Source organism: Haliaeetus leucocephalus, unplaced genomic scaffold, assembly GCF_000737465.1.
Source record: "Haliaeetus leucocephalus isolate CR32 unplaced genomic scaffold, Haliaeetus_leucocephalus-4.0 Scaffold871, whole genome shotgun sequence".
Lineage (NCBI taxonomy): Eukaryota > Metazoa > Chordata > Aves > Accipitriformes > Accipitridae > Haliaeetus > Haliaeetus leucocephalus.
Window position 1 is genome coordinate 18,598 of NW_010973307.1, and position 19,188 is coordinate 37,785.

Consider the following 19,188-nt stretch of genomic DNA (forward strand, 5'->3'; position numbering starts at 1 on the left):
TGGCTAATTGCTGTAAATTAGCTTGGCCCATTTATGCCCTTGAAGAACCTCAGGCACCACTGGCAAGTAAAACAGATACGCGGTGCCTTTGGTTCACACTCTCTCAGAGGACAAGAGGTGGATGAGGCTGTTTGGTAGCTGTTCAGACCAAGTACTGCTTAGACAACTACCATGCATTGTATTCTGAACAATTTTTTATGGCCCTTACCTGCATCAGTAATTACAATTACCCCTGAAATTTAGCGCACTGGGAAGAGCTCCAACTTCAACAGAGCCGTGCCATGCAGTGTGGATGGAGAAGAATAGGAGAATTTTTCAGGGTTTTGTTATGTTCTTTCCTGTCTGTGTCCCCCACATTGCTCAGAGGGGTTTTGTCACCTCCTCAAGCATTTTGTCACGGTTAACTTCTCACCGCTTCAGATTCTCCGCATTCTCTGTGCGAGACCTCACCGATTCCTACCAGTGCTCGTGTGGTTAATGGGTGAGAGGAGGGGAGCGAGCACATCCGAAAGGAATGCAAGAAATATAAACAATTTTATTAACAAGACCACAAAACTATTTTTTAATATAGGCAGCCATTTACAAGGAGCAAATAAACAAACAAACAGAAAAACCCACTGGGGAGACGTGGTCGGTGTCGGCGAGTGCAGTGAACTGGCACAGACGATATGGGCAGGTTTGGGTCGGGTCCCTTTCCTCCACCCGCCCTCCACCGTGGGGTGCAGAGCCCGGCGCTATGGCGGTGGGGTGCCACGCGTGTCCTGCTGCGGTGCCAGCGACGACGCCAGCTGCGTCAGGGCTCGGGCGATGGTGGAGAGGTGGCTGTTCATCGTCCGCAGCTCTGCCAGGATGTCGCTCACGTTCGCCGACGCCTGCTCGGAGCTCGGGGGCATGGCGTGGGCAGCTGGCGGCGAGGGAGCAGCCCCCGGAGCCCTGTCTCCCATAGGTGCTGCCTGGGGATTTCCATCGTGGGAGGGGTGGGGGGGTGTGCTGCTGCTGCGCTTCATGCCTTCCAGGGAGCCCGTTCTTATGGGTGGTTGGTCTTCCTCCTTCCCTCGAATGGTGGCGAGGGTTGCAGAAGCAAGGAAGGGCAGCCAGTTGATGAGGTGGGTGGCACTGCCGGGTGGGACCACCGGCAGATAAAGTCCAGGGTGCAGGGATGGAGCAGAGGCGGGTGGCGCGGGAAGAGAAGGGAGTCCAGGGTGAACAGTGGCAGCAGAAGTTGATGTCGATGGTGGAACAGGAGGTGGTTTGGGATGTAGGGCTGCAACGCAGGCAGGTAATGGTGGTGAAAATGACACAGTACCGGTGTCAGAGGAAGAGGAGGGTGATGCTGGAGCTGTGAAAGGTCCAGGTTCTTCAGAGGTTGGTGGTGAAGTGGCAGCAGGTGGAGCGTCAGGTGTGCAAGGGTCTGAGTCTGCAAGGAAGACACATCATGAGCCTTGATTCACACACATACTTACATACAGGGACTGTTGCTTGCTGTCACTTCAGTGGGACCGGGCCTTTTTGATTCAAGGGAGAACAGTGGTACTCTCTGTAAGGCCAATTAGAAAAGAACAGACATACTCACAGACAAAAGCCTGCTGTAGGTAAACATGCAACTTAACATTATAAATCTAAAGTATCCTTCCACTCTGATTCTTCATAAAGCCTGTGGACAGGCCTTAACATTTTTCTGGTTGACATCTCATAGGTATGCATTAGCTGGTGAATCACCTACTGTGTTTTCCTGGCCAGTCATGGAACGATGGTAATGTCCTAACTGACTCAGATCTCCCATGGAGATGTGAGGGCTGGACAGCTGCTGCCAGAGCCAAAGTTAATTACTGCTTCATAGAGGGTCCCAGTTTTCAGCATTCTGCTTTGAATGGACAGGTCATCACCAGAAACAGTAGGAGCTAGTTCGTGGCTTAAACTCTTCAATAGCTTTATTTTTTATGTGGAAGCATGACAGAGTTCACACAATTAAAATTAGACATAGATCCCTGCCTGTAGATATTTAGCAGCTTCAGCTATAAAAATCAACAAAGAGACTGAGAAAGAAGTTTTTGACACTGTGTGTCCCAGCTTGACACCTATGCTACCTTGCAAGCAGTTCAGTGGACCTCATCCAATGTCCACTGAAGTAATTAGAAACATGCTTGCTTGGACTGAGTTCAACATATACAGTGTAGGATGACAGAGCAGCCTCTGGGGAACATGCAAAGGTTTGGAGAGCCACTCTATGGTCCAAGGTGCTCTACCCGCTGTGCTTGGTTGGTAAATACTGTATGGTAAGGATGATCCTATTTTTACAATAATTCTGAAAGCCAGAAATGTAATAGGAAATGTTAGCCTTTCAACAGCCTCGAGTATCTGCATAAGTGGAATTACTATACCACGCCGCTGATCTTTATTTTAGCATTGGGAACGCATTATACAGAAGGTGGTGAGATGCTACAGGAATGGTCAGTGTAAGACAGATGGATTTTAAAACTACTTCTGCTGCAATTAAGTGCAAATTTTAAGGCACTGCTGTGGATACAAAGACACAAATTAATAGATTTATCTAGGTTAAAACAACCTAGAGAAAGCCAAGTACTAAGGTGTTAACACCATACTATTATTATTTCTGGCATCTAAAAAATCTGATGTGAGAAATCCATTTTCATTACTGGCTGGTTTGGTGTTCCAGATAGCAAACTGAAACTGTGAGTCAAAAGCAAATGAGGGCTTTTCTCCGTCATTTCTAACACCAAACCAATTGGACATGCAGCCAACAAAAGTCCATCTTTGTCCCACATTGGACCACCATGTTTTCCTTAACCAAACACACATTTTGGTTGGAGGGGATTATGACACAAAATTCAGCATGCTCTTATGTCCCTGAGATTTTTACGGAAAGTTACTGCAGGTTCCTTGAAACAGTTTCCTTCCTTTGTATATTGGCTTTCTTCCCAACACAAAGTCCTTGCCTACACAGGCGCTCGATCCCTTTTCACTAGAGGTGGGCTGAGGATGTTGGACATTGGGTTTCCAAACTGTTATTGATTGGGCTTTGGTTTTTCAAAACAAAAAAACAAAAAATAAAGCACAGCTCGAATACAGGTTCCATTTCCATCCAAACCACCAAAGTTTGCAAAGGGTGAGATGAAAGGTTCAGGTTTGGCTCAACCGTAGTGTTAACCAGAACAGTGTTTATGGTCCATATATAGCACGGCTAATCCCTGTTCACACACTGGCCAAACGAACCAAATTAAGTGTAACGTTTTTCCATACATCGGAGAGCAGAGGAAGCTCAACAAACCTTGAGGTAATCTGGTTTAGACAAATAACTGTCACAAATTATTCTTAAATGGTTAAAGAGTAATGGGGGTTAAAATACAAGGAGCGGTAACTAATACAAAAATAGAGACAAAAATCTGGTTGCCAAAGGCTCTCCTTTTTAGTTGCAATCTTTCCAAACAGCGTGGCTTCCCTATCAGAAGCCACAGCTTTGTCATCCCCCTAATCTCCCCTTAAGATTTATTTATGCCATGCAGCCTTTTAAACACATCTTGCTCAGCTTGATCAGGCTCCCATACCTCCATCTAAGAAATTCCACATGGGCGTCTGGGCACCCGCACAGGGATCCTGACGTATCCAGGACATGTGGAAGCTGTTGCATGGCTCAGATCAACGGCTGGCTATGTGCACAGCTGACATTGTGCAGCGACTGCTTGTCTGGATGGGGTCTGACCCCGCTGCTCAATATCCAAAGACCCAAACTGATGATGAAAACTGTAGAATCACAGCATCGCTGAGGTGGGAAGGGACCTCTGGAAACAGTCTAGTCAAAACCCCTGCTCAAAGCAGTGTCAGCTAGGGTCAATAATTTTTTCTCCATGGACAAAATTGCTCGGGCATGTTTGAGAAAGCCCAAGAATAGGGAAGTCCTAAGCACAATGAAGCATGGAGCAAGCTACTACAGTTGCTTATCATATACAACAGGATGGTTCTATTTATTTCCTTCCTCTAATTCTGTTTGTTTTATCTGACTGTTACAACTCATCACAACTCTAGTGCTTGCTTTTTTCACTTTTTTGCACAGCCTCAGCAGAAAGAGAGTCTTCTTAACTGGAGCATCCAGGTGCACACGAATTCCTGGGGCTGTTAGATCTGCACGTAAACAGAGCTGTAGCTAAGTGGGGTTGGATGGATGCCTGCAGAGAAGAGAGATGTTGAAGACGAGGTGCTCAGACAAGTACAGCGACCTTCCCAAAACATATCAACCCACTTGTGCATGGTCATTCAGCAATGTCCTGTACACCCAGTCTACAGAAGATGGGTAGGTACTGTACCGTATTCCCACAAGCAAAGACTGACTGTTCAAGGCAGGCTTGTAGCTTAGAAGAAAAGTTATTTCACCAGTTAGGGAAGTTAATCCAGGACTCAGAAAATCTGGATTGGGATCCACTTCATCTAAACAACTGAACTGTAAGTGCCTAGTGAAGAAATTCCATGAGTGCACCTGCATTTTCTGTGTTGTATAGAAAGGGAAAGCCCCCAAAAGGAAGGCTTAGTCAGGGAAGGCTGTATGTCTCTGAACAACCTCAGAGTCACTTACTTCTTTCTACTGAGTGCGTAGGGAGCTTGGCCTCATCCTTCAGGAGGATTGGTTTACAGAGATGGGATTCAGGTCACCTTTAGCTTTAACAGCCTACAGTATAGATGTCTACATCTTATCTAATTCCCTAGCCTTTCTTCATAGTCAGTGGATTAAATAGGTCTAGCATCACCTCTTTATTGCTAGAATGAGAAATATTTGTCCTCATCTCTTTGCTGGGAATAATGTAGGGTAACTAACTTGGCTGTGGATGCCATGCACTGAAAATGCCTACATTTCAGAAAATAACTCCTATACCAGGTGCATAAAAATAAGATGGATGCCCAGTTTATAAACAGTGGATGCCTGACATTCACTACCCTCCTGATCTACTACGGATCTCCCAAAGAGAAAACAGTGGCACATCTTTGTGTTACCTATTTGCAAATAATTATTGGGAAAACTTCTGCACTGCCACCTCTGAGAGGACATTGGGATGTTAAAAACACACAGGACTGTAAATAGGCCAGGTGATATAGTAATGAGAGAGAGCACAGGAGCACCTCCAGGAGAGGATTCCCTCGTACTTGTCCTGCCCATGATGATGGATGTTACCAAAAGATTAATGGGCTGCCCTGGGAGAATGGCGAAACTAAAGTTACTTTAAATGCATTCATCTGTATGAGAAGAGCATGCATTTAACTTTTCAGGCAGTCTTGGCTATCTTAGCTGCTTTTGTTTGACTACTGATTTTATCTGCCTTGCAGCCAAATTGCTGCAAACTCTGATTTCTTAGTCTTTTGTCAGCTAAACAAGGGAAAGGTCTGTGAAGAAGAAACCTTGAGGGAAAAGCAGGGGCATGACTTTCCACTGGCTATCACACTGCATGGGATTCAGCTCATCTAACATTAGCCGTTTAGCTGTCATCTACTGCAAGGCAGTCTTCCAGGCTCCAGCAGAGAAAGAAGCACCTCTGGGGACAAGACATCCCAAGCTATCAGGTCCCTAAGAAGGGTGGGAGGATCATGCTCTGGAATGTCTTCCCTTTCCAGCACTTCTTGTAGCACTAAGTCAACTATCTTAGATGGGCTGACTAACTTCTAAATGGCTGAAGTTGAGTGAGCTGCATTCCTCGCTTTATGTATAAATAATGCAAGTAATTTCCTATCAAATCAGAATAGTAGATGGGTAGTGCTGCCTCTGTGTTCCCGTGGAAGGCATAAAACCATGGAGATAAGGTTTAAGGTGCAAGAGAATAGAGACTTAGTCCCCTAGAGTGCTTCAAGGAATGAGCTGGTGGTTCAGCAGGTGATAATCTTTCCAGCGAGTCAGCACTGAACAGCCAACCTATTTGGATGATAAAGATGCTAAGATGTTGAAATGAGTAATGCAGTCCCCTCGATGACACAGTAAGCTGCGGGAGGTCTTTGTGCACTGCCCTTTCTGCTCAGGTTTACGAAGTTGGTCTAAAGCTAGCAGCGTCTGCGTGTGTGCCTGTGAGACCGAGCGCATGCACGCACTCCGACTTCATTTTGCAGCTGCTTCCAAAGAAAGTCTAAATATACGCCTGCCTCCTCTTTCTAGTAAGAAGTGAAACTAAAGTCCTAACAGCTTGTGGTAAATGAAAGTCCAATAGCAACATTTGTGTAAGCGAGGGCGGTACTGCTTTTGCACGGGCAAAGTCCATCTTTGGAATCTGAATCTGAAGCCATCCCTCCTGTGCTGCTCAGGTTTGGTTCAGATACAGAGTGGCATTGCTTCCCACTGCTGGTCTGCAGTCAAGCTTAGAAGGGCTTCCAGCTGTAAATCAAGTTTAGAAGGGATTAAATTACAGCATTGTGTAAAGACACTACTGGACATTGCATTAGAATAGGTCTGAAAAAAACATCAGCGTGAGCACTCCAGGGTCGGTGTTTGCACATGTGTGATTTCAGAAACTGAATTTGGTTCTAGATATTTTGCCTAGCATCTTTTTTTTTTTTTTTGTATGAATGCAAACTAGCTCTGAATATTCACTTGCTTTTGGGTGAGCAGCTTAGAAATGCATAGAAAATTCATAAAAGCATTGGGCAAGCTTATTGTTAATTATTTTTTAGATAAAGCAAATTACAATTATATCCTAGGAATCCACTCCTCTTTGCATACATGGAAATATTCCCAAATATCATATATATCAAGTTACTGCAATCTTTAATGATAAAAGTGTTTTCATGTAGTTAAATATGCCCACTCAAGCTCAGGAGTTTTGTACAAAATATTAATTTGAAAAAAGATATTAATAGTTCACAGTGTTCGAAATCAGCCCTATTCCTCTAGTTCTCAAACTCCATTTCACCCGTCACTCCTACAATTAAAAAAAAAAAAAAAAAGGATTTTGGAAATAATTGTAGGTTACCAGAAACATGCTGTAATGGGGCACGTGGCAAAGTCTGTCCCAGAGTCCAAGATATTTCACCAAAAATACCCAAACTCTGTCTCTGTGCTGTCAGATTAAAAACCTACTGGTTGAGTCACTTCAGCAAGGCTCCTTTCTCTTGCCTCTTGCTTTTTAAGCAGCCTAATAACAATTCATGAGCTACTCTACAGATTTTAATTCGCTTATGAGTTTTTATGACTTCATAATCTCATGCATCTCTTTGGAATTTTTTTTTTCTTTTTTTTTTTTTTAATTGTGGTCTGTTTTGGGGTCTGTTTCTTTTCTTTCAGGTACAATACATCAGGCCTAGCTGGACTGGGCTTTATGTGACTAATCACATTATGACTCCTGTGGAGTTGTGCTCTTTCAAAATTTCTTGAGTAATAGTCTGTTATGAGTACATACTTATTCCCATGTCATGCGAACAAATTTGTTCTCACAGTTTGTCATGGGCCATCTGCTTTTTCATCTTTGTCCCTGGCTTAATTTCAGTGAGATTTTATTCACTTCCTGACAAAATGTGCTTTTTTACACTCATTTGGGACCAGATTTTCCAAGAACCTGAGGTCCTTCTTTGACACCTACGGGACAAAGCCAGACTTTTTGAAGTGCTCTGCAGCTCCTGTTATTTTCTAAAGAAGAAGAGTCCCTGAGGATGCCCTGACATCTCAGCGTGGAGAGGGAACGGGAAAAGAGGAGGTAGGCACGTTGGAGAGGTAATATTGTTGGGCAGCAGGCAATTCCTTATGACAATATTCATTGCCTAACACATTTTTCCCGCTGTGCTCAAAGCACTGCACAGACGAGTCTCACACTGGCTGCACTTTATGGGGGCCCAACTGAAACACATGAAAAATGAAATGCCTTGACACAAGTCCACAATGGAGCCGGGAGCAAAGGCCACTTTCATCTTCCCCATCAACTGACATTGCCAACGCAGCCCTCTGATGGCTCCTTTACCCTACCACTCTCTTAATGCATCTTCTTAAACTGGGGAAACCTTCCCCCCGCCCCGCTCCTTTGCAGCACAGAAATAAGGCACAGCAGGAAAATCTGTTGTGTTTAAGGAGACTGCCAGCCCAGCCCTCCCCATAGCCATGCAAAGATGTCTTCTCTTCTCCACCCACAGGTACTCCCCTTCCCAAAAACTTACTGAGGATGCAGAAGTGGCTGGAGAGAGTGTTTAAGTCCTCTGAAACTAAAATGACAGCTACTTCCAGGTAGCCAAAAAGAAAGAGTAAGGACAAGAAAGCATTATAATTGATCGGACCACTTTGTCCATTTTGTCTTGTGTTTTGCCTCTGTCAAGGGTCAGTAAATGCTGCCTCAAAGTTAGCTATCAAAAAGTCTTCAGTAACAGTTACGCCATCGTCTGCTGTAGGAAATTCTCTCAACATTCCATTAATGAATCAGGTGCTTGGCCCAGGACAGATGTTTCCACTGTCTACGATCACCTTTCATACAATGCAGGCCAACAAATTTGATTCAAGATCAGGCTCAAAATGGACTGCAACTGTATGGACTACAACTGAAAGTAGAGCTGTTGCTTAATTACCTCTTTGAATGTAGCCATTAGGTACACCAAAAGGTTTTTCCTGTCTTGAAGCAGAAAGCCTTTCCAACATGTTTAATTCTTCTAAGAGTCTTGTTTTCTTTCCTTAATAGGTACCATTGTGTTTCTAAATGTCCTTATTATGTTCTTATTAGCCTTATAAAGATCGCATCCATTTTAAAGTTATTTTTTCTTTTTCTTTTTCTTTTTCTTTTTCTTTTTCTTTTTCTTTTCCTTTTTCTTTCTTTCTTTTTCTTTTTCTTCTTTTTTGGTAAGGTTTTGGTGTCGATTAACTCCTATAGCAATGAGTGTCTCAGGTTAGTTTTGCATTGTGTGAGGAAGTTTTTCCATTTACACAGCAGATTTTTGATACTAATCAGCCAGACAGCATTTTCTCTGAAACCACCTGTGTATCTACTCTTTGTACCTTTCAATAGCACTTCCTGCCACACATGGCCCTAGAATAAGCCTGTGATCACATGAAATTCAGCAGGTACTAAAAGACACAAAAGACTAGACAGAGGATGTACACCATTTGCCTTTAGCCCAAAGTCTCAGGCAACTAGGAAGATTATAGAAACAAATCCTGAAGTTGCAGACATTTTGGGTTTTTTCTTTGCTGGTTTGAGATTAGTTTAATTTCTTTACATATATGCTCTGGAGATTTCAAACCAGATTCAGATGTTAATTAACCAAGTGTAGTTATATTAACCTGCTCTTTTTTTTCCAGGAAAAAATACGAGACACACCATGCAATCTTATGGTTTTAATAGCCAGTGAGTCAAGTCTGGAAATTTGTTATACATGAGTCAATGAGATTTCAGGTTCCTACAGAGTGTCCAGCAAGGACACTGTTCAGCCAGCAGCAGACGGGCCTCTGTTGCCTTCACCGCACGGCTCTTCTTGGGCTGATTAATGAAACAAACTACATCCAGGCTGGGTTACCCTGAACCTCTGCCATGTTATGCTTTAGACAGGATTGTCCTTCTCAAAGGCTTGTCACAGCAGTGTTCCCCACAGAAACACAGTGACTATACCTTTTCTCGGGTATTTACCATCTGACTGCCCCAGCACAAGGCTTCGGCTAAGCCTTATAGTCTAGAATTTTATACCATAGCAGACCTAAGGTCCAGCAATCCTTATCTCGTACCACTTCTCAGGCTCTGGAAACTCAGTACTCAAATGCAAGAGATGATGAAAAAGAGTGCAGGAAGTGTCTTGCCCCATCTCAAGCAGAACCAAGGCTGTTGGTCCTCCTTGGCAAGAACGTCTGGGTGAAAGAGGGAGAGGCTGAGTAGGAAGTCATGATTAGACATAGCACAAGAGACTGTATCTGCAAGATTAGCTTGGCTGTTGCACTGCCTAAGAGTCTGCAGGCCAAAACCTGCTTATCAAGCTAAAGGTGGACACTTTGGCTATACAAGAAAGAGGCCCTAGGTGATCTGCAGATGAAAAGGGAATGATCTTGCCTTAAGTATGCAAGAAAAGTAGAAACTAACTAATAGAATTCATTAAATTTTCATATATTTCCCAGTATGTTTCATCCCCAGAGGAACGATGCCATTTTTAGGAAAATAATCTTGTAACGAAAATCCCCTGAAACTGCACAGCCAGAGGTGCTTTTTCTCATCTTCATACACTGAGGAACTGTATAGGCTATATCTTTCCTACACAGCTAATCTGGGTGGGAGACAACCATATCTGAACACCTGAGTTATGCCAGTCTGGACATGAGTTATTTCCCCGAATGACCCTACTGCATCTTTGCTGTTTGTGAACTTTCCTGAGTGTGTCAGGAAAATTGGAGGGGAGGAGGCATATCTCATAATTTTTTGTATTTAGATACCCAGGGATTCTTTCCCAATCTCTTGTGTCAGATGTGGGAGAACTTGCTTACTCCAAGTAAAGGCTTGTGGGAAAGTCCTGAAAGATTCGACTCACTCGTGATCAAAGGTGGGTCCTCACTGCAAAACAGGTGAGTGCCAGCCCATGGCCAGACAGTACCCAGGCTTCTTATCCCCTCCTCAGAGCTCCTGGCCTGAACTGAAACCACCTCCCAAGCCTGAATGAAGCTTTTAACACGTGCAGAGTTGGTGCCCTGGAGATGTACCTTTTGTCCTAACTTTCATTTCAACTGCTAGATATGCCCAGGCAATTGTAGCAGGCATCATGGAAATGCTGTCTTCACAAAGACATTTTGTCTTCAATAACATTTTCTTTTACACCCAAGTCTAGCCGGAGGTGAATTCTTTTGTTTAATGAAGAGCCACAGTTCCTTTGGAACAAAATGTTCTCCTGTAAGCTGGGTGAGCCGCGGGTTTTATTGAAGAACAGTCCTGCAGACCAAGACAATGCTGTACTTCACTACCCTTTTTGAATTACCACTCTGTCATTTCCCAGAGGACCATGATCGGCCGACCACTAAACTCTGCTTTAAGATCTTATGCCCGATCTAAATGAGACAGAATGAAGCCCTGGAGAGATTTCAACCCTTGCTTTGTTGAAACAACATTGCTTTGTTTGGAATGTATTTGCCTTTGTACTGGGGAATGAAAATGTAACTCAGTGCCTAGTTTTGAAATACATAAATACAGCGCTTTTGGTAATGTCGCATATATAAGGAGATCCATAGCATATGCTCTTTCTTACACAGCTCTTTTTCTTGGAGATCTTCAACCAGTTTTGAAACCTTCAAGCTTTGAGTCTTGTGATAGCTCAGTGAAGGAGGAACATATCATTTCTGAGTTACAGGCTGGCACGGTGACCCAGTTAGGAAATCTGTAGCAGACTTGAAATGAAACCCAGACCTGTGCTTGCAACAGTGAACTCAGCCTTCCCTTATGTCCAGTTCGATTACACAACCCAGTAGCCACCCAAATGTTCATCACACCCACTCACAGCTCCAGTCAGTGGTCACCACTGCTTGGCTCCCAGGTCTCCCCCCGTGCTTTACTTTAATACCCTTAGATTATGAACTGAATAGATCTAGGGATATGATCCAGGTCTTTTCACCCTATGGTTGAATCCTGAGCTGGCACCAGTTGGACAACTGAGACAGTTGGACTTTTTCCTACCCCTTCTCCCTAATTTACTGTTGCTTCAGTGCACCTTGGGGCAGAGATTGCATGAACCCAGGCCCTTGTTTTACCATTGACTGTGTATCACACAACGCCTTTGTCAGCTGTGTACAAGCAGCCAGAGAATTTGGGGTGTGATGCACGTGACAAGGATGGAAGAACCGCACTAGGAGCTCCTCAGTCCCTCACCCCTCCACCTACCCACCGCGCATCCTCCTGAATAACTAACTGGAGAAGATGTTCGCCCACTTGGAGAGCAAACAAACACGTCAGCCCCGCACAAACAGAGGTTCTTGTCTCTCCATCTGAGTCCGTGTCCTTTGATTACCGTGGGTACCAACTCCCAGTTGATATTTTGGGCTGTGCAGGGTGGCCTTGGATGCTCACTGGGTGGAGGGACACACCTCGGCAGGGCAGGAAGGAAGAGTGATTCAGCCACTCCTTGCTCTCAGTCAATATTTACCCGGTGGTTCTGGGTTTGCGGGAGGGATGGTTTCTCTCTGGGGTCACACTCCCACCCTCCTGAGCCAGGCAGCTGGAGCCACCAGCCCAAGAGTGTGCTAGCAGCCTTCTCCTGGGAGCATGCCCTCTTTTTTTTTTTTTAGGCTGCATTTTGGATGCAAACTGGCGCGCTGCAGCTGCATCTCTTTTTCTTGTTTTTTTTCTAATTGTAGTCTGGAGTTTTCCTTAATGGGACAGAGAAGTCTTTGAGACTGGAAATGTGCTCTTCTCTTTGTTTCTGGTAAGACATAACACTGGCCTCATGGGACTGCACTCCAACAGGGATATTTTAGTTCTGCCTGGCTCAACTTCTTGCTGGCCCGCGGTCTGATTGCTGTTTGTCACTGGGACTGCAAGCGCTGGGGAACAGAGACTGCCCTCACTGCGGCTGCTCTAGTAGACTGGAGCCCTGAATTTGGCTGGGCTTCCCAAGCATTTCCACGAGGCAAATAGTAACACTAATTTCAGCTGGACACTCTAGTCCTTGCTTACATTCTTAAAGGGCCGTGTTGTGCTGCGTTCACCTCGTTCTCCACGTTAAATGTATTGCTAGATTTCACCCTGGGGGCTCTTGCGTCCTGCTGGTGGATGATTATATTCCTCTGCTTGAGAGATTGAAGATGAAAGAGCACTTTGAGATCCCTTTTGATAGATGGAGATACCCTTCTGGCCCAGTCCCCGATGTGATTTTGTGAAGGTGTTTAGTATGTCCCATCCTACAGAGATTGGTCTCATATGTACTGGTGTAAAACAGGAATAATTCCATTGGCATCAGTGTCATTACACCAGCATAATCATGGGAGAAGGAGAAGAAATAGGCCTGCAGGGATTTTTTTTGTTTTTTTGGGGGGGAACCATGCTGACTGTAAAACCACAGTAAAATTATTTTTAAATGAGGAAAATTTCTTTAAGACAGATCAGCCTCTTAAAAAGAGAGACAAATGGAATGAAATGCTGCAGTTCAGAAAGTCCTGCGGTATTTGGGAAATGGGGCAGTTTGCTGCAAAGGGAGAAGTAAATAGCCAAAGCCAGGAGAGTTGCAAAAAGAGAAAGACACAGAAAATGAAGTTGCTTATGAATTACATTATCAAAACTTCTCATAGCACAAGAGATGAGATTGTAGAGGCAAGTTTATTCTCAGCACATGTGTGGAAAAATGTAAACCTCAGTAAGAACCACTGAGTAAACCTGAGAAAAGAAAATGACTGTGCCTGGAAATGTTTAGGGGATGGTGTTTGTCAATTAATGAAATGAGAGGTCACCGTTTGCAGCTCAGTACACAGCAAAGACGTACACAGACTAAGTCCAAAGAAGGAGATTTTTTTTCTTTTTCCCCAGTAAGAGGAATGCAGGGGAATTCTTCTCTGTGCTTCATCTGCAATTGATTTTTTTCTTTCATAAAACCTGGTGATTATTGAGAAGAGAAAGTTTGTTCTGTGTGGCTGGGCAGGGGGTTACAATTACTCACGCTACCAGGTTCCCGTTTGCCTTCAGGTTTGTTGATTTTGATGACAAGCCTTTACCACTCGGTTTCTTAGTTGTGTCAGCAGCTTTCCCAACAACGTAGTGATGCATTTTGTGTTACGCTGTGCAAACAGCAGAGCAGCTCAAGCCAAAAAGCACACATCGAGATCGTACTCCCGACTTTAAGCAACCTCATGGTTTGACTAAGTTTGGATCCAGCTTCATGGTTTGGACTCATCTTTAATAGAAATACACAGATATCTCCAGTAACATATTTTAATGGGAAGAGGAAGTTTTCTAAGGACACAATACATGAACCTTGTCAGGGAAGGTTCCTCTCTATGCCAAGAAGCTTCTCTCTTTTCCGGGGGAGCTGCTTGCTTTACGTACGGGACTGCCTTAAAAAGGGGAGGGAGGGGGATTCTGGCAGCATTGGGAATCTTCAGCATGCCAAAAGAAAGAAAGACCAAAGGGTCAGTTGCCTTGTAAAAGGAGGGCTTCTTGATTAACTTTATGGAAAGAAACTGAGCTGTAAAAAGACAGCATTTTGTCTTTAACAAGGGCTGTGAGTTGGGAATGCCGCCAGCTGTGTAGTCTGCGCTAGCCTGGGACTATTAGGAGACCAAGGTCAGAAGGAGCCCGGACGCCACCAGGAATTCGAGGAGAGACAGGCTGGCTGAGCAAAGATGTGGAAGAGCCAAGGTGCAGCTGCTGAAGTCCATAAATGACTCAACAAGCGAAGTCATGCAGGATCCTGGCTTAGAAGGGAAAGAATTAAGTCTTCCAAGGGAAAAAAACAAACAAACAAACCCGAACACCACCCACCCCTCCCCCCCTGCCCCGTGTCCATCTATACATTTGTTCCATAGACATCAATTATATTGTCACAGAAAGAGGGAGCCCATTTCAAGACACCATTGCCGCTCAGTCTCTCTGGGCATTGGGAAAGTGGATATGCCTCTGGAAATTACTACAAGAACCCCAAATCATTCCTGCATAGCTTGCACTACAGCTAATGCTTTCAATGTAATAGCAGCAGAGGTTTGGAACAAAATACACAATCCAACACATTGTGTACAATGTCAGACGGTGGTACTGCACTTGGCCAGTCTCTGTGACATTATAATTAGAGACGGGGCTTGAATGAAACATCCAAATGTGGAGCAGTGCTATGAGTCAGCCGAGACACGCACACCAACATTGTCATTATCCTGAATTTTGTCATTTATAATGAAATCCAACCACTGCAATCTACAGGACATTCAAAACTTGGGTTGAGAGACAATCCCGAATTTGGTATTTATCCCTGCTCTCCAAGACCCAAAGTCAGTAAAGTGTTAAAACACATAGCTGGGAGACTATGGGATTTGGGGGGCTGCACTTGTGAAAAAGCTGCCTGAAGCTGCACTTTCCAGAAGATAGATAGTCCTCAATTTTTAGGACCCCTCCAAATGAGCGCATGTCCCCAGTTCAAGCTCCCCTAACTTGACCTTAAGGAAAAATAACTTAAGCTCCATGTCCCTTTCTCACTAGCACAGCTCTGACGAGAGAAGAAAAGTGAATCTGTCACGGAAAAAAAGGGCAAACAAAAAATCTCAAAGAGGAAACTGATTAACGTGATTTAAAAATATGTAACCACGCCACAGCAGATGCCAGTGAAACCTAGCATTTTGGGGTAAGATCTGCCAATTCTGCTGAGCACACTGTGTAGTACAGCTCCCTTTCTCAGCCTGCCTGAGTATTCCCTGTGCAGCAGCTTGAGCTAAAGGTGAGATGTGAACTGTCATCTGAAATGTCCTGGTTCATATGAACTTCTGTGACGAAGCACTGTATGTCAGCACGGAAAGTATTTTTGTAACAGAAATGCCTGGGGAGGACTACAAAGCAAATGCACCTGATCTTAGAGGACTGCAGTAGCATGGAAGCTCTTGCTGGCCAAGGGAGCATCAGTAGGCAATGCTGTTTTGAACACCCAACCCACGGCCAGGCCTGCTTTGGGAAACCAAAAGTCCAGTGCAATGCCAAGTGTGTATACAGAGCCCAGCAAGCCCATCACGAAAGCTCATACTCTCTCTGCAGGTCATTTCTTTTCACCGCCAACCTTCCCCATGCGTTGTGAGGACAGCCACTCTCGGAAAACCAGAAAGCCTCACTACCTATTTACCAAGGCGCTGTTCCATTAAAGGCCAGGTTACCCTGAACAGGTGAGAAAGCACTTGAATTTTGTTCATTCACAGTTTTGTCTCTTTCTTACATGTGTCCTGTAGACATATTATGTGAAGTGAAACAATGAAACAACCATAGCCTGAGAAAATACACTATACAGCCAGTCACTTCGTTTTTTTAATTCCTTCCTTTATCAATAGAGGCAAATAAAATCCTTCAAACTTCCCAGTTGCTTACTCCAAGCATACAGATCTTCGGGGATGATCCTTCTCGGTGCAAGTGGGTGCATCAGCGCTTGGACCCTGCACATCTTTATCCTGGATTTCGCTTCCTCCCAGGAACCCTCAACTACAAATGTTTTGCGGGCAAGTTTGCAAGCACAATTTTCCTAACTTTTGCCAATACAGCATCTGCACAAAAGATAAGGAGTTCATGCATTCCCTCTTCCAGTACTGAATTAGATTCATTTAGCAAACTTGCAATTCAATCTAAATGTCTCGTAAAATCTACGGAAAGATAGATTTTTATCTACTGTGCAGTAGAGTGGGATCAGCCCCTAAAGTAACAAATTTTAAGAAAACCCTATGAGATATGTGGATCAAAGGTGGACCTGTACTCTTATCTTAGCTCTAGTAACTGAAACAGTGTCTATGCAGTGGTGCTTCAAGGTTGTAGGGACTAGTTTCTCCACTTCCTAATGCTCTTGATATTCCTTACAACTATACCATGATCTGCTGATAGATAAATAGCCCCAGGGCCATACTCCACCATCAATTACACTTATAAGTTTAAAAAATGTGCTAGCAAATCAGACAGGTCAAATTCAGTCAAGAGTCAATGGGACAAAGAGTAGAATTTGGCTTAGAGATGTAAGCGAAACATTTCCCTGACACATACAACACATTACGTTTCCCAGGATTCATTCTTCCTGCAGAATGAATGTGTGTTTTCATGGGTTTGAAGATGAATTCAGTTACATTTTTCTCATGATGTGGAAATGCAGGAAGCTCATCTCTCTTTGATGTTTCGGTTCTATCTTCTATAGATAAAAAAATCCCCCTATGATCTGCTGCTGCTAGTCTTCCCTCATTATAACAGCATCTCCTGCTCACCTGGAGTATACTTAACTATGATATATGATTCTAATTTTATTTCACAGAAGAAATAGGATGTAGTATCCATTTATTCTGGAAGAAATAGTGAGGCTGATAGGTGGAAAATCCTGAGCTGTTGTACACTTCAGTAGCTAAAAGGCAGGCAAAAAGAGTCAGGAACTCTGATTTTAATTCCTGGCTGTCTCACTGATTTGGTTGCATGGACTTGGATATCTCCATTGGAGCCAGAGTCCTCAAACCACTAAGAGATTTGTCTGAATGAGAATTGCTATTTGCTTCATAATTTTGCTGTCTCCCAAATTCTCCCTCCTAAATACAGTAAGGATAATTCTTCCCTCCCACTGGCATGGCAATTCTTAACTCCATGTTTGCAAAACTCATTACATGTTTTGGATGAAAGGTGTTAGAGAAGTGCAAAACAGATTTGACACCATTTTTTAATAGAGGGCTTTCGAGGTTTTCTGTGATTGTCCACATTTTTGGAGATTAGTCAGCTTTTCAAAAGGATTATGCAAAGTGAAAGCCTGCAACAGCAGGAGGTCAGGATCAGTGACCCAGAAGGTCCTTCCAGTCCTGTGTTCCTGGAGGCTTTTCCAAGTCATACCAAAGACGTTAAAGACTACTTGTGTGGTCTGAATTTAACACCTTCAATACACACTCTGCATTGAAATTTTTTGTTGCATCCATTTAATGGGGTGGAGGCAGGGGAGGGATAGGACCTCTGCATAAAGGTGAGAGAAAGCACTTGCCACAACAATGATGGAGAGCACCGTACAAGCTAGCTGACAGCTCAGGAAACTGAAGTGGTCACGTGTGTCAAGAAACACCTCAACAGACACAAACAGCTTCATCTCTCTGTCCTTGAGATCCCACCTCTAGAAGCATCACTTGTGTTACCACTGCCCGCTCAGTCCTGGACCTCCTTTCTGAAACCCAACAGCTAGTAGCAGTTATGACAGTGGTTTTGTGGTGTAGACACCTGTCCACATGAAACTAATCTGGGACCACCAACCTCATTTTCTTGTGGCAATTTACCAGTCTACCATATGGTAACAATTTTTGACAGCCACCATCTTGGGCTGGATTAAAATTAGTGATCCAGTGATGGAAGATGCTTTGGTCATGCTCTTAGTCAAGCCCATACTTTACCTAGCTGGAAAGCAGGTAGTTGTGTTGCTTCCCACTGTTGGGGCAAGTATGTGTTAGAGATGAATTCAGATAGTCTCACATCCCCCCACCTCCAAGCCTGTCCCATCTGAGAAAACCAACAGTTTCTGATGTTCAAATGTGCTTTGCCAGCCAAAATGTCAACCGCATGCCACCTCCGAGAAGGCCACAATTCAGTGGTTGCACATCAGACCAATTGGTCCATATTTATAAAGTGCTTTGATATCCCAGATGAAAGGACAGTATATAAATGCCCCATTCATTTAGGTTACTTACAGTAGCAGCAAACAGAAAAATCATTACCCACAGGGTTAGAAAGGTGTATTCCTGTTTATTAATTGAAGACCACATAAAGAATGCTTGGTTAAAGTGTTCCTTTTGGAGTGGACATTTCAGTGCTGGTCCAGTGAATGAAAATAATCCTGAAAATGTGCATGGGCAAATGGCATAAACATGAAGTTTGCACAACTCAAAACAAAATTCTCCTTAAAAATGCAGCAAAAAGCTTTTTATATGGGACTATCCTTGTTCCCTACACACCAATGGGAAGTGAGGCAATCAGTCCTTTGCCAAGTCAGGACTCCAGTGAAATTATTATCCTAGAAAAAAATTATTTAAGTTAGAAAAAGTATAATTGTTACATGGTGAGCATCAGCTACTCTGCAACTTAGTATACGTCACACTAAACCACCTGTGGGTTCACTGCACATCTAAGTCTCCTCTCTTTTACGCACCTAACTGAGTGTTTGGATTTCTAGACCTGTATTCCTCGCTTCTTTCTCTGTGTATCTTTGAGATACATGACCCTATCAGTTCATTTGGAAAGCTATGTTAAATAAAACCTTTTCTGCCTGTCATGTCAGTATTGAAGTGCTGAGTAGATATCCATTCACAATCCCTGGGAGCATGCAGTGTCTTTCATAGATCATAACTGTAAAAATAAATAAATTACAAAGCAGAAAGGAGATAAGGCACAGGTTTAAGCTGCCTTTTGAAGATTTATTAAAACAAACTGATATTTCTTATAATGTGCATGTAACTAGAATACATAACTGACAATGATAATCATTAACAGGTACTAATGTTATTTCAGAACAGAGGACGGAATGAGACAGACTAAACCTCCATGCATGCAGCAGAGGAAATCCAAACTGCGATAATTA

General features: G+C 43.6%; 1 protein-coding gene across 1 annotated transcript; it reads right to left on the bottom strand.

The window, feature by feature from the left end:
- Window positions 1–734: 734 nt before the first annotated feature.
- LOC104841491 (predicted GPI-anchored protein 58) lies at window positions 735–3,633 on the bottom strand. The gene is made up of 2 exons (XM_010583196.1): window positions 3,567–3,633; window positions 735–1,417 (listed from the first exon to the last, which is right to left on the bottom strand). The coding sequence occupies exons 1-2, from the start codon at window positions 3,631–3,633 to the stop codon at window positions 735–737; spliced, it is 750 nt and encodes a 249-aa protein (XP_010581498.1).
- Window positions 3,634–19,188: the final 15,555 nt, after the last annotated feature.